This window comes from Lutjanus erythropterus, chromosome 2 (assembly GCF_056507025.1).
Source record: "Lutjanus erythropterus isolate fLutEry1 chromosome 2, fLutEry1.hap2, whole genome shotgun sequence".
NCBI classification, from domain to species: domain Eukaryota; kingdom Metazoa; phylum Chordata; class Actinopteri; order Lutjaniformes; family Lutjanidae; genus Lutjanus; species Lutjanus erythropterus.
In genome coordinates this window covers 34,948,906-34,965,053 of record NC_139318.1, presented here as the reverse complement: position 1 = coordinate 34,965,053, position 16,148 = coordinate 34,948,906, and the positions used below count along the sequence as shown (strand labels likewise).

The 16,148-nt window shown below is 39.5% G+C and overlaps 1 protein-coding gene across 2 annotated transcripts in view; it reads left to right on the top strand.

The window, feature by feature from the left end:
* Positions 1-16,148, top strand: part of LOC146332013 (proto-oncogene tyrosine-protein kinase Src-like) — a 33,880-nt gene that overhangs the window by 3,602 nt on the left and 14,130 nt on the right. The window contains exons 2-4 of one of the 2 annotated variants that reach the window (XM_084738105.1): positions 8,300-8,581; positions 10,816-10,915; positions 12,799-12,816. In XM_084738105.1, the coding sequence (XP_084594231.1) occupies positions 8,308-8,581; positions 10,816-10,915; positions 12,799-12,816 (392 nt within the window). In that variant the 5' untranslated portion in view covers positions 8,300-8,307. The remainder of the gene's footprint in view (positions 1-8,299; positions 8,582-10,815; positions 10,916-12,798; positions 12,817-16,148) is intronic. The other variant, XM_084738113.1, reaches the window with a different exon arrangement.

The following is a 16,148-nucleotide window of genomic DNA, read 5'->3' as shown; positions in this document are numbered from 1 at the left end:
TTTCCTCTATGCGTTTGTCACTGAGGAAGAGGGGAGATGCGGCTAGACACAGGCTCAGACTTTGTCAAGTGAGCGAGATCAGCAGAAGATTTGGGGAAAAGATAGCAGAGAATAACTGATGGAGGCCTCCACAGTACTGAAATTGTTAGTTAAGTGCTTGCATTGTCTTGTCTTTGGCCTTCTGTAACTAAACTGCCCGCTCCCTCTATAACACAGGCTAAATATAGATGATCTGTGTATTATACATGTATGTAGACTGCGCTGTTTCATGTTCTCGTCCAGCATATAGGAGGGTAACGACAGTGACGCTAATATGCACATTTCCTCTCGTTTTGATCTTGAGGAACCATCATTGCCCCCCCCACCCATGCCTGTCCTCCCCAGGGCAAACTGTAATTTTCCCATTCGACTGAAACATTGGCTCGAGCTCCTTCACTCTCTGCAGCACAGTGGCAACTGTTACCGTCTGTTGTGACTCAGTGAGGTTTGTCATGGCCAAATGTGCTTATGTGCCTGACCAGAAATGTACAGCTTGTGTGCTCAGCTTCAGATGGAGGATTACAAATGCTGATTAGACAGTAAATGTGAGAAAGAGTTACGTCCTCTGTGCAGTTTGGACCAATGCAAAGTCATAGTTAGTTTTTAGCACCCAAACATTGTCCTCAAATGTAAGTTGCACAATATCGACTGTAGATTATCACGGATTTAAAGGACAGGTTCATATGTTTTCAAAAAATTTTTAAAAGGAAAATTCACCACTTTAATGTGGATGTTCAGTCAGTGTTGATGTTGAACGCTTTCTTGGTCAATATAGCACGCACTGAGGAATTTATTGCTTCAGTTAACCATATTTACCATAAATACTGATTTGACATCCACATAAAAAGTGGGGAATTTTCACTTGTCACATGTTTAGGGCTGCAGCTAATGTTTAATTTTATTGTCAGTTAATCTGTCAGTCATTTTCTCAAGTAACTGATTTGTTGTTTGGTCTGTAAAATGTTAGAAAATGGTGAAAAAATGTTGATCAATGTTTCCCAAAGTCCAAGATGACGTCCTCAAATGTCTTGTTTTGTCCATAACCCAAAGATATTCAGTTTACTGTCATAAAGGGATAAAGAAACTAGCAAATATTCACATTAAAAAAGCTGGTAGTTGACAGTGAAATTAATAGATGATGCATAATCAATTAATTGTTGCAACTCTGCACATGTGCAGAGCTTCCATTCCAATCTGAAGGACAAAATTCACTGTTCTTATTCTGTACAAAATGCATTCTTCAGTAGTCTGAGTTAGTCTAATCAGATGGGTATCTTCCAGTTAGTCTTTTTAGCACCAAATTCCCTCATTGTTTCCCTGAACAATGGTTCCTTTTAAGCCTTAGTGGAGGGACAGTAAGGAAAAAGAGGGACTAAGAGTCTACAGTCATCCTAGCAGCTCAATGAGAGTGTCTAATAAATTGAAAATAAGAATTGTTGTGTTTTTTGTTACCTAAGAATGAGCCATTTGTATCTACAGAGGGCGTGGGTCATCTTACACAGAGGCTGCCATGTTGCATTACCATGTTTCCCCAGTAACCCAGAACAGACAAACCAAACACTGGCTCTGGATGCAGCCTTTTGTGCTTTTATGCGAGTTTCTTGGCCACTGTAGTTTCTCCTAGTTGCTTGGAAGGGGAGGGTGAGACAAGTTTGCAGTCACCACTAGGTGCCACTAAATCATACACACTGCTTTCAGTTGAATGCTACCATCAACATGCAAAACTTCTCACAGTAACACTGTCTACATTTTGGTGTTTAGCCTTTGCTAGTTAGTAGTAAATATAAAGCACAGCTGAAGCTGATGGCAGTGTTACTAGTTTTGCAGGTATTTGCTAAAGTTAAAAGTTTGAATTAATGATGGCAGTAGATTAAAAGGCAGGGGAACACCAGAGTGATTAGACTCCATGAGAACATGAATGTTTGTCAGTCCATCCAGTAGAGGCTGAGAGATTTCAGTCCGGACCAAAGAAGAAAGAGGACTGTGGATTTTGACCCAATTGGAATCACATCAAAAGGCAATCTCTTAACAACCAGTATGGACAGAAAGACTACCTACAGCATTGAAAAACTGTTTTCATTTGCATATAGGCATATGCATGTGGCCTGAATACAGACATGAAAATAATATGAAGCTATCCTTTAATCGAGGGTCAGATTTGAAATGACAACATCAAATTCTGCTGTTTTCCAAGGCAGATTTGAGCATGTGCACAAATGACACATAACGAAAACACTGTGTCAACGCTGACGTGATGCAGTCGTTTCAGCACCCGACAAGTGTTTGGACTTGTCTGCTTTATTAACAAAAATTCCTTTCAGGCATCTGAGCTCTTGTCCTTTACTTTCTCCTCCTTTCCCCGCAGTATTTCCCTCTAACACCCAATATTATTCACCTCATGTACAGAGAGAAGTTTTATAGATTTTGTGAGACTCAGTCAACACTAAGAGGCTGTGAGAACAACACAGCTTAGTGATGAATGTACTGCGGAAATTGAAGTGCTCTTGAAGTCCATCGTGGTTCTGAGGTAAATGCCACTCAGAGAGCAGCCTTTGAACGAAGCCTCTATTTGCACTGAATCGTATCTAATCCTTCAAATCTCCTCTCCCACAACACAACCAAGCACAACTTTATTCACACAGTCAGCATGCATGTGCATTTGTTGTCCCTTATCTGACATTATTAAATCAAATGTTACATAATTCTATTTATACAGCACGTTTTATACCAGAAATTCAGCTCATACTGCTTTAAATTAAAGGAAAGTCAATCAAATCAGAACAGAGCATTTTTAACATGCACATATGCATCAATACAGTCAAATGGGATTAATATTAAAAATGATAATGATCCTTAACTAGGGGCAAAGCAATAAGATTTTGATTTATGTCCAGGGAAAATGTGAAAAAAGAGCGTCTTTGTTACCCCACCACCACCACCCCATCTCCCTCCTTGCTTCCTTCCTCCCATCCTGCCCTCCCACTGCTCAGGTGCCTGTTCTTGTTGCAGTCGCTGGCAGTCGTAGCAGAGCATTGCAGTCTGGTTCTCCCACATTCCTCTGTGCTCCTGTTGAATGGAAAAGCTCACAAGGCACTGAAATCCCTCCACGTCTCCCACTACTTACAATTTTTTCCATTTTTTTTCGATCTTTGGTAAGATTATCTGTTTGATTTTCTATCTGTTAATACTTTTTTTTGTCCTGTATTTTTTGTCTTCATTCCATCACATTGGCTCCTCCATTTAATGTCATAATGTTGTAAGTAGTCACATGCCAGCACTTCTTGATATTAGGGCACTCCGACACCATATTAGGAAAAGGCGTCGGGCTCAGCTTACAGCACTAGCTCTCGTGTTTACATACGCAGGCTCTGAGGCTTTCAAGGGTACAATGGTGTTTGCAGCGTCCTGCAGAGAACCAGGAGAAAGTGACTCTCAGAGGACGTCACTGTGTTGGGATGTTTGCAGTGCTGGTCAAGGATCATTACACCTCCCCTTATCAGTGTGCGCTTACAGCTGATGATTAGTCAGCTTTCGAAATCGACTTGACTTTCCTTCAACCAGTGGATCAGGGTTAAAATGTCCCACTCTGCCAGGTACTTACCCCACTGAATTGTCCATGAGGAAGATATTAGCTGGGTCCAAGTTCTATATTCTGTATACTAATTAACCTACAGCAACCTGAAAGGGTCAAAGCTCAAACTTACACTCATTTTGGCCACTTTATTATATTTTATGGCACTAGCTTTATGAGTAGGGACAGTTGAATGTAGCACTATTTTATGTACTACTTTTTATGCAGTATAACGATGCCGCTAAAATAAAACTCGAAAGACTGAGGTGACATGCATTGTTTTCAGAAATAACAGTCATGGTATGCAGTCTCCAGGAGTGTATGATTCAATTTTTTCACACAGTCTACTATTAAAAAAATGCGAAAAATCACAATAAACTGTAATATTGAATCGGCATACAAGTATCATGATAGTATCGGAGTGTGAGATAAGTGTATTGTCCCAGCCCTAGCACTTATCAATTAAAGGTGTGAGTGTGAGAAATAATTTGCTCACGCTATGTGTTTGTTTTTGTTTGTCAGCCCACTATTTAATCCATGAATAATACATGTTGCCTGGCCTCAGTCTCCTGCAATCTCATTACAAGGCACGTACTGTCAATTTCAAGTTAATTGAGGTCACAGGTGCAAAAGTTACAGATGGGCTTCTTAGAACCTGCAAGGGTTTTTTTTTTTATGTGCAGTGTCTTGAATGATTGAATGAATTGAATGTCAGCACACAGTCAGAAATTATTTTAAGACTAATCTAAGAACATTTTTAGTTTTAAGAAGGAATCCTTACTACAATACATGAAGTGTGTTGACCTTCACATGTTCTTGTTCTACACATGGTTTACAATATACAAAAGCTGACTTCTTACTGAAGTTTTTGCAGTTTGATGCTTCCATCCTAACAGACACATCACCAGTTTTTAAGCAGCACTGGCTCTTTCAAGATGATAATTTCACAGCAGTCTGTGCGTGGATTCAAGCTCGTGAAGTATTTGCTTTTTTGCATATATTGACTATCTGGACTGCTAAATATATCTGTTGCATAAGTGCCTCCGTCGTGATCCTGTCTGCCCATTTTGCTTCCGTTTTGTCCTTTAAACATCGGAGTGGCTCTGATCCTCAGTGAGCTGGTAGAGTCCATTCCTGATATCCAGACTAAACGGTCACTGAGCGGCTTACTTTTCACACAGTTCACACAGTCCTGTCCACCTTTCCCGCAGGCCCATGGGCCCATCTCTGTGTGACTCAGTGTTGCACCATGGGATACGTTAACCCCCCCAGTGCGACAGATTACATCCTGGCAGGAGATGAATCAAAGCTTGCATGATTGTACGTGTGTGTGCTCGAAATCACTCGCGCTCGTGCACATTCAGGCAGCTTTACACACCCACACAGCTCCACAGTGGGATCGCTCCATATCTCAGAAAATTCCCATACCTGTGTAATTATGTTATGCTCGCACATTACACTTAAGACACCCACTAAGCCTCAGCTGTCCATGCAGTATACAACAACCACCTACGCGTTCTTTTTACAGCCACTGGCAGTTCCTTCCTCCTTGTCTGTTAATAACCCTCTCTGTCCTGTCTATCACACTCACACAAGTATCCTGGAAACACACGCATGTGTTTGGAAAAAAAAGGATGTGAGACAACGCAACTGTGACTGGGTGTTAGTGTGTGATAGAGCCTTGTTTCCCAGAGACCAAGGAACAGCTGCTTATGCACATAAACACACACACACACATACACACACCTACACACACACTGCTTCATAGACTCTGTCTGGAACTGAGAGTGCCTCTATTCACAAAGGAACAAGGCTGTTTCATGTGTGTATGACTGTCTCTGTTTCAGCTGGCCTGAAATAGCCAGTCTCACAGTGAGTCACTCTGCAATGACTCGAGGGGTGGATCGGACTCGGTGTGTGTGTGTGTGTGTGAACACTGCACTCCAACTTTCTGTGGGTGCACTTGACTGTCTGAGCATGTTTGTCTTTGTCTGCGCTCTTGATAACACTGAGATCTGGTTGCATTTATCAGGCCAATAATTAGTCCCTCCAGGAAGTTGCAATGCTGGGATTGCAACAATTAACGCAAATTCAGCCAATTCCTGCAAATTCTGCATGACCTTACAATTTTGTCCAATCACTGCAGCTTTTCTGTAAATTTGACCAATCATAATTGCTTCCCATGAGTTCCACTAATCATGGTAATCCCCTGCGTAAACGTCCTTCATGTACATCTTGAATGAAGCGACTAAATGTTTAGTTATTTATCTTATCATTATTATTATTTTTTTTATTATTAAATTACAAAATTTAACAGGTAGAATCAGTAGGAATTATCTGAGCTGTTCGTAAACACACCAGCATGTCAAATACCAACATTCTCAGCACAGCAAAACAAGGGGAAAAAAAAGGAAGGAAATGGAGGCAGAGGGCAGGGTACCTCGAAAGAACAGTTTGTCATTGTTGTTGACATTTATCAATGCTCTGTGCACTCAGTCATAAAAATCAAAGGCAGCTTGATCTTGGGAGACTAAAACTATCGCAAACAGATAAATGGCAACTTTTTCATGCAATTTTAATTTTCTCCTGCAGTTTTATAGCAAAAGATGCCTTAAAACTCTGCCATGCATCATACATTTTTTGAAAAGTTGACATGAGATCAAGCATGCTAGGATGCAATCCACTCAATGTTTTATTATGTATTATTTTTTATATTTTCTTTATTATCTCACAAGTACTGAAAAGAATGCAAAGTTTTTCATTGTCATTAACATTTATCAGTACTCTGTGCAACTGGTTTTATTCTCCTTGGAACAAGTTGCCTTTGATTTTTAATGACTTAAACAATTTTTTTTTTTTAATCGCAACAGTATTTGTGCAACTTTTACTTGCTCTTGCAATTTCACTGCAAAGAACACCTAAAACATTGCAGAAAAACTGCTGTGAAAAGATGTATTTTAGACCCCATTCAACTCAGTGTTTCTTGTATTATATTTTTTATTATATCAATGGTGCTGTCACAATTGTTCACTATACACAATCTGTTTGAAAAGTTGCTGTAAATTGTGCATTTTAGACTGCAGCAATCCCCCAAAAATGCCTGTGAAATCCTGGAGGGAGTGAATAATAGATGTACTGGGCATCAGGATGGAAAGGAGAAGCAGTGTCAGTATAATTACTTGTTGGAGGTGAAACTGTTTCTATATTAGCACCGGGTCTCATTACAGCCCACTGTTCCTTTGTTTGAAGCTTTGTTTTCCTTGTAGATATGTATTGATTCAGAACAGATTGAATCAACAGATAGAAATGACCTTGAACGTGTGTGTGTTGACTGTTTCAAGGTGTCCTGTTCGCGGAGTATTTGCATGCTAAACGGTTCTAACTGAACCTGGAGCAGCTCCAAGGATATTCTGTGGTGGATTAGGAGAGCAAAAATGAGTGTGACGCTCACAGCACACACACACACACACACACACTCCTCACTAAGAGGAATTTTTGTTTGAGAAAGGTGAATGAATAGAAACTGAAACAGGGTCAGTTCCTGTTCCTGAATGAACAGCTTTCATCTCCTGTCAGGACGGATTAAGACAGGAGTTACGTAGACTTCTTACCTAATTTGAGCCCAGTCACACAGACAGTGTTTATTAAATGTGTGAACACTGTCTTATAAATAAGCTTCTTATTTCTAATTTTCCTATGAAATGGCATCATGTTTCCTCACTGAGCAGGTTGAGTGGGGATAAGACTTGATTTAGATATTATCATATTTAATAGACTGACATCCACATGGCCCCTTCTAAAGCCTGTTACTGCTGCCAGGATCAAAGTAGACCTGAGTTTTATATGACAGCGGAATCTAGCTGTAAATGCTTGTCCCAGTTTCCCAAAGTCCAACCTTGACATCTTTAACCCTTTGAACTCAATTGCCTCATATCCCTAAAATCTGTTCACCTTAAGCTAAAAGGTTCTGCTGGTCAGTAAACCATAATAATTGATAATAGTTTTGAAAGTGTGACTTTTTTTTCCATAAAATTTTACTAAATAAACACAGCAAATATATTGATGTCTTTATTTTGGATTGATTTAAACAGAATCATGCCGAACAATGATCTCCCATGGCCAGTACCAGGCCGCCTGTGCGGGATTAATCTTCATTGGGTTAAATGTCTTGTTTTGTCCAACCAACAGTCCACGTTATCTAATTTATAGTGGTATATAAAACCAGGAAAAACAGCAAATACTCACATTGGACAAGCTGAAACCAGACAATGATGCATGTTTTTTCCTTGGGGAAAAAAGACAGTCAGTTAATTGACAGACAATGAATTAATCAAATATAAAAACATTTACTTCTCTGTCAATGGACAGCAACCATATTGATACAAAATTGCAGGGTAAACACAGTCATGCCAATGGACCTAGCTGAGGTCCTGTTACATTTAAAGTAGCAGAGCCTTTCCAGTAAGTACGTTAGCAGCACCCTGACTTTGTTTGACCTGAATGGAAAAGAACTTGAATTAGTATCATTGGTTTTGTTTACCCAATTATTTCATGTCAAACTGCCAGTGAAAATGGTCCAACTGATTAGTCCTTTCAGTCCTGTTTGGCATTCAACAAGATGACAACCCAGAAATCTCTTGTGGGACTTAGAAGTGCTGCATCCTTACTCATCATTGGCTCTTTTCCCAGGTCTGCACATGGGGGCGGGCAAGAGCAAGCCCAAGGAGCCGGGCCAGCGCTCCATGAGCCTGGACGGCACCATCGGCACAGGCTCCGACAGCGGGCACTTCCACCACCTGGGCCCCGCTCAGCAGACCCAAACCCCGAACAGGAGTCCTGCCGTCGGGACAGGGAGGCGGGGGCATCAAGGGCAGCATCAGCACGCCCCGACAAACACTCCTGAGCTGGCTCTCTTTGGAGGGGTGGACCACACCGGCACCATCACCTCGCCTCAGAGAGGACCTCTGTCAGGTAGGCAAGGCTGTGTGACAGTGGTAATTAGGATGCAAATAATGATTATTTTCATTATTGATTCATCTGTCAATTCTTTTCAAAATTAATCAATTAATCATTTACTCTATAAAATGTCAAAATTTGCGAAAAGTGCACACAGTGTCCCACAGCCCATCTTCCAGTTGTTTCTTCTGTCCAACCAACAGTCCAAAACCCATTGTTTTCATTTCAGAAGCTCATACCAGCAAATGTTTTACAATGTCGCTTTAAAAATGACTAAACCAGTAATCCGTAATGAGACTAGTTGGTAGTTTGGTGACCACGTAGCTGTGAGTCCTCTGTAGCAGCCGTGGGTTCGACTCCCACCTGTGACCCTTTGACATTTTGTTTTGGTTGACTACTTGTTATAGCTCTATTGGTGTGGAAATATTGCAGAATATTATGATTAGAGGAAATGGTTCAGTTAAAAAGTAAACTAATTTTAATTTTGTTCCCTAAAGCAGAATAAAATAAGGGAATTGAAGGAAAATACATTTGCTTTTTTGTTGAGACTTAGATGAGAAGATTGGTATTACTCTCATATCTCTAGGTTCAATATGATTTTCATTAGATTACTCAAGTAACATATTGTAAATACTTTGGATTACTTTTTGGAATACTTCAGAATTGTCCTGCTGGATCCATTTGTCTGGGCCACTCTGAATTTAGTTAACGCTTGCTTTTGGGAATGGCCTCACTGGAGAGATCCCTTTAGTGTTCTCACTAGGTCACATAGAGCAGTTTATCCACACCACAGATATCCAAAGAATGTAATGTGAATCATGTGTTGAAAAAAATTTTGATTGATTAATTTGTGACTAATTAGTGATATATGTCAACAAATAGGCTAAGCCGGGCGCCCCTATAGCTTGGCTGGTGGGGCGTGCGCACCATGTATTGGGGCTGTCGGTCCTCTGCAGCAGCTCCTGGTTCGATTCTCGAACTCTCTCTCTACTCCCTCTCCTGTCATATCTTAAGCTGTCAATATCACAACAAAGGCAAAACCCCCCGAAAGAATCTTTAACAAATAGGCTAAGCCAATTTGCTAGCTTATTAGCCAAAATAATGAACATATCAAGTCAAATTTTACTTATACACCCCTAAATCTCAATCTTCCTCAGGGGCTTTACAATGATGTCTTTTGATGCAGAAAGCCACTTGGCTGACGGCAAGCATTGCAATGTTGCAACCTTCTTGAACATTTGTGTTGGTGGAATATCTTTATATTTCCATGCCAAAAATGCATTCCTGACAGTAAAAAAATGAAGCGGGCAAATAAATGTTTTTTTTCCCCAAAATATCGAGCTATTGCTTTAAATGGAAGTGAAACAGTAGAGCCAAAGTAATCTTGCTTGCATAAGGACCCGAAAATGCACAAAATGTTCGAACAAAAAAGAGATGCTAATTTTTAGTGTGAATTAACTGGTGAAGCTGAGCAGAACTGTGAAAAGAAAACAGATTTAATAAGATCTGGTTTGACCTATCTGAGTCAGCCCACAGACTTCCTTTTAGTTTGAGATCAAAAAAGTCCTGAGAAGAAAAATGAGTGTCTAAAAACTGTTTCGTAGTGAGTCACAGAAAAATATTTCTTTCCTAACAGAAAAACAGTTTATTTTTCCCACCATCAGCTGCCAAACACACTTAAAACCTATTTCTCTTTGACTTTGAAGCCCGTTGTGTCACACTGTCCAGATTTTACTTGACATTAAGCTGTAATGTGTCTAGACTGGCCAGATGGTTAGGCTAATGTTGCTCCATCCAGAGAGCGGAGGGCTGCTGGTGTATCTGCTGGCCACCTCCTCCTGTGCATCTAATGAGCCGATCAATGATTGGCTGGAGAGTTCCCAGGTTTAGATCACAGGTTCATTAAAAAGAAGGCGTAGAGAGCTACACAGAAAATAGAAAGCCATCGGTATGATGGCTTTGTCCTTCATGGACGATCGGTCACAAGCAGCCAGAATGTCAATATTTCTCATTAGGGCACAGTGAATTGTTTCATACAGATATGGAGCAGAGGCAAAATAACTTTAAGATTTATGGCTTGACAGTGAAGAGAGCAAATTATCATCAAGGGCTGTGCCTGCGTTATTGAAGTTAGATTATGGAAGTGGATATGAGAAGGCGTTAAAGGAAGTACCATTGTCTTTAATTACATTGTTCCCTAAATGCATATTTCTGTGTGTGTGTGTGTGTGTGTGTGTGGTGTCTTGCAGGAGGTGTCACTACATTTGTGGCTCTGTATGACTATGAGTCACGGACAGCGTCTGATCTGACCTTTAGGAAAGGCGACAGGCTGCAGATTGTCAACAACACGTAAGAATCAACAGTCATCTGCCTCTTCCTCCTCTCTCTGATGCTTCACAAAAACCTAAATGAACAGATTTGTAGACGCACATGTGATTTATGAGCACGTCTATGTGAATGAACTCAGTCGGAGCTGGTAACTGTGGAGCGATGCAGACAGCAGAGTCTGATCCTCTCCATCTGTTGACTAAAACGGAGCAGAGCGGCACTTTAGTAATGCATTCTGTTCCTCTTGGGGAATCATCATCATCTTTAAGACACTTCACAGAGAGTCTGTCACGGCAAGAGCTACACTCACATTCCTGATAACACGTTTAAAAAATGTGTTTTCCTGTCGGACATCAGCACATGTTCAAGTCTTTCTGTGACGTGGTGTGGTTTAGATAGAAGGAAGAGAGTCAGACTCGAGACAAAATGTGACTTTAGACTGGACTCGACTTGACAAAATCAAAATCATGGCTTCACTTGGACTTGAAAGTTGACTCTAATGCTGCATTCATGTGCTCCTCTAACGGGCCTCTTTCCAGAGTTGAGAACTCGGTTCTTCTGACTTCAACGTGTTAATCAGCTTTTAGGTTGTAATGTGGAAACAACATGGACGCCGCTTCAGTGCATTCCCATAAACCACTAAAATGTTGTTTTATCTGACTTGTTGTTAACCTGACAAGCCAGACGGTTTGTTACACAGAGCCATCTGGGAAGTCATTTGGAAGTGGGCAGGTGCTTTCAAAAAAAAAAGACACTTGGCAGGTGATTGAATGCATGTAAGACTTAAATGGATAACAACAGGGCAAATCCTGCACCAAAATTTTCCCCAACTTTCCGAGTTTTTCTTTCTTCTGGACTCATTTTTTCCAAAAGTGCTGACACCACATAAATGTAGGTTTAATTCCCGAGATCCACTTTATTTGAACTAATCTGGCAGCATCCATTCAAGTTGCAGGAGAGACCCATAAAGACTAACTTCTCATGACTGAGCTCCAGAATCTGAATTTCTTCATTAAAATTTAATTTTGGAAAATGAAAAAGTTACTGTTAAGAAACTGATGCTTTGCTAACATTAGTGTAACAGCCAAATAACTTTGGAAATCAGTGAAAATTCACTGTTAAATTATGACTTAAAACTGAAATTTAAAGTTGGGGACCTGGAACTTGACTAAAGACTTTAAGTGCAAAGACTTGAGACTTACTTGCAACTTGCAAAACAATGAATTGGTCCCACCTCTGTAATGATTTCAATAGTAGGAAGTTAAAATGGATATGTGTCTTTAAAGGCTGTTGTTTCCAAGCAAAAGCATCTGGAGCATAATTCCCCAGCAGGTGTTTAAAATCAGAACAATGTTTTTTGTTTTTTTTTCTTTTCCTATGAGCTTTTTCCATAACTTCCTGCCATAAGTCTGGTCTGCTGTTCTTTATCTATAGTCTGGCACTACAGAGTGGGGCTGACAACTATAATTAATTCACGCTTAATTAATATTGCACAAAGAAATAACTCAGATATCTACATCACAAAACAGTATTCAGGAGGTTTATTTTTATAAACATAAGCAAACACTGAATTAAAAGTTGTATCTGTGAAATCCCACATGATACAAAGATCTGATCGTTTATGGATTGTAAATGGGCAATATTTCCACAATCCTCTACCGTAGAGTTCTTAAAAATATTACAAACTGCAGTGCAATAGAAAGTAGAACTCTACAACTTAAAAAGAAAACACTGCATCCTGAATCAACCCTGCTGTGTAGTCCCACAGCATATTGGGCTCCTCTGCTATCTGTCTGTGCTGTGCTGCTTGCCTTGCTGTGTCTCCTCGCTGTGTTTTGATGTGTCTGCTGTGTCTGTTATCTCTCCCCCTCTCTTTCTTTCTCATGCTTCATGGTTTCTCCTAGGAAAAAGTACAGCTTCAGGTCAGTAATACTCAATGCAATAAAAATCTCACACAACCTTTTGTTCACAGTCCCCTTGCTGCTGCTCGGATTTGTCTGATCAAGCTCGTAGCCTTAACTGCAAAAGAATTAGTAAATATTAGAGATATAGAGTGGATTAGAGCTCGGTAGCCCACATATTGTACGTGTCTGGATATAGACCAACAGTTAAAGGGATAGTTCAGATGATTTGAAGTGAGGTTATGTTAAGTATTTATCCATAGACAGTGTATTACCTGCTGTAGATGACAGTTGGCACGCTCCCAGTTTGGAGAAGGAGAGAAGTAGGGAGCAGAGCGATGTACAGCTGTGGACAGTGTCAGCAATAAGACATATTAGCCACCTAAAAATGCCTACCTAAAAAAAAAAAATCAATATCATTTTAAGTATACACTATATTTTGCACATTTTCACAGCTTTACCTTGCCGTTATATGAGTCATTGTACAAGTATAACTCTCTCCAAAGCCACCAGACTCCATTTTCCTTCACAGAGCACATGAGTTGTTGGTCTGTCACTTTATTTATGTTGTTGTGTGACTTCTGTGAATCTGAAGTAACCCTTCACACCAAATAACACACACAACAACACAAATAAACTAACCAATCAAAGCAGCGTTAGACCAGTAGCTTCCGTGTTCTGCGAAGTACAATAGGTCAGTGATTTTGCCAATGGAGTGTCGTAGCTTTGGAGAGAGTGATATTTGGCTTTTATAACGGCGGTCTCCTGTTCAAAAGGGCTGTCTGACAGCATCTATGTTCTCAATATAGTGTACCCTTTAACTGATTTTTTTTTCTTTGTGGTTAAAATAAGTTTTGCTGATGACCCTGTTAACAGCAGTACATCACTTCCTACACTGGTACTCCTGTTGCTTCTCCAAACTGGGAGTGTGCTGACCGCCACATCAAGTACTCTAAACTATCCCTTTTAAAGATCTAAATGTAAACTAAGGGACTACACGTGGAACAAAAGGTTGTCTGTTTCTGTCTCTTTTGCTGTATTTTCTCTCTTAACGATGTATTTTTCTTTACATCACTCTCTGTAGGTGTGGGATGTGTATTTTTTAAACCACAGTCCATAGGTTCCTTCTTTGCTTTGTAAAGAACATTATAGGTCATCAGTCAAACACTTCCACAAATATGGAAGTTTCACCTTGTATCAGAATTAAATTTACTTATTAAGACATAATCTGAGGCATACTGTGTTGCAGATACTGTAGTATTTAATGAATAACTGGTAATGTTTTATATATTTCTAAGTGGCAGCAAATGCTGTGAAAAGACCAAACTTGACAATAAAATTATCCAACTAACAAGTTTTGTCTGTGTAGCCAAAAACTGATTTAGCTTATTCCTCTGTGCCATAACTATTAAAAATAAATAAATGAGTCGCTCTGTTGCTCTGGTTGATAAGTTCTTTATTATGATGAACATGAGCTCTGTAGTTTATTAAATAAATCCCCAAAACACTTTGCTTGAACCAGTGATTCCCAACTTTTTTCCTTATGGGACTTCTATCATTGAGCAAACTCAAGACCTCTAAGTAAATGGCATATTTTATGCAGTTTCTAGATATTTCATATTATATTTGATGCAGAATGATGATGAACAGTACAGAACAACATAAACCGCACAATGAACCAAAATAGTGAATGTAGTAACTGAAGCTCATGATGTGAACAGAAGTTTATGCAAAACAAGTGATCTGGATGAATTTTGAGTAGATTATTTCCTGTGAATATTACATCAGAGATGAGCTTTTCTGATATTTTGGGAACTTTTTATGAAGTTCTGTCTGTACTGTGTTTTTTTTTTTTTATTAACAATCATGCATACTTAACGGGCTTCTTTTTTGACAAATTCTTCTCTCTGATGTTTGACCATTGCTATATTAGCTCTAGTTGTTTTAATGGTGCCATTTTCTAATGCAGGATGAGGCTGTTAAATAGACTGTAAAGACTCTTCACTGTGTCCTTATCCTGTCAGATTTCTGCAAGAAATTTATCTCTTAAATAATAATATCATAATGTTTAAAAAGAAAAAAAAGATTCAGTTGTCTTCACAGACATGAATGAAATGCTGAGGTATAGGTCTACTTATAAACTTACTTTTATATATAAGGTTTTTACACCCTTAAAACTAAGAAGGCCTCAGTGGGCATCACCACCATGATGTATCGCTGCATTTACAGCTTTGGCCCGTTGCTGTGATACATCAACGTCGCTGCTGTATTGAATCAGACAAGACTGGCCTGTGAACAAATACACGTAAATGGGGGAGCTGCCGTTTTTCTGGATTAAAAGCACTTTTAACATTTACATTTGTCAACAGATTTCAATGAGTCATGTTATATTACATCTTAGTAGGACAATGGCATGAATAAAACATTTTTCTCTAACTTTCTAACTCTACATAGACCATGAACTGTTGAATGTAAAAACAGCTCTTTGAAAGTGGTTGAGAAATGTAAATGTTATAAAGCTTTAAATCCCGAAAAAACACATTTCTCCTGTTTACGTGTACAAACCCCAAATTCCAAAAAAGCTGGGACGCTTTGTAAAATGTAAATAAAAACATAATTTAATTGTTTGAAAATACTTTTCGACCTATTTTCACTTTTACTACAAAGCCATGCTGTTCTGCACGTTATATGTGTGGAATATGTCTTGGCATTGTCTTGCTCAAATAAGCAGGGATGTCCCTGAAAAAGACATTGGGATGGCAGCATATGTTGCTCCAAAACCTGTTTGTACCTTTCAGCATTAATGGGATCTTCACAGATGTGCAAGTTACCCATGATGCCACAGAGAACACTATGTCCATGGCTTCCAAAAAGCAATTTAAAATGAAATAGCCTAAAATTTACAGGTCAGTCTTGCGTGGTGCAGTAAAGTGGCAATGTTGACATATGATTGAAAGGCCAGTGCAGCTACGTATAAATGTCTGTGGTTGAAAGTACAAAGTGTATTAATCCACAGCTGAAAATAGTCCCTACAGAATGCATAATATACATCTGTTTACTGGAAACTACACTGCCCAGCTGAAATCATTCAGCCTTTTAGAGAAATCATACTTCATATTCATGACGGTAGGAATCAGTGGCCTCTTGACAGAGAGTTCAGACTGGATGGAGAAGTCAAATTGTTGGATTTCTTGACAACAAGAAATATACAGACCAACACCATTCTTATTCTTGAAGTGTTCCTCCTCCATCACATATAACATCTCCTAAGTGGGAATGAGCTAACACATCATTAAACACAGAAATCTTGTGGTTGCCTCGGTCAGTTTTCTGTTCATGGCTGATTCTTTTGC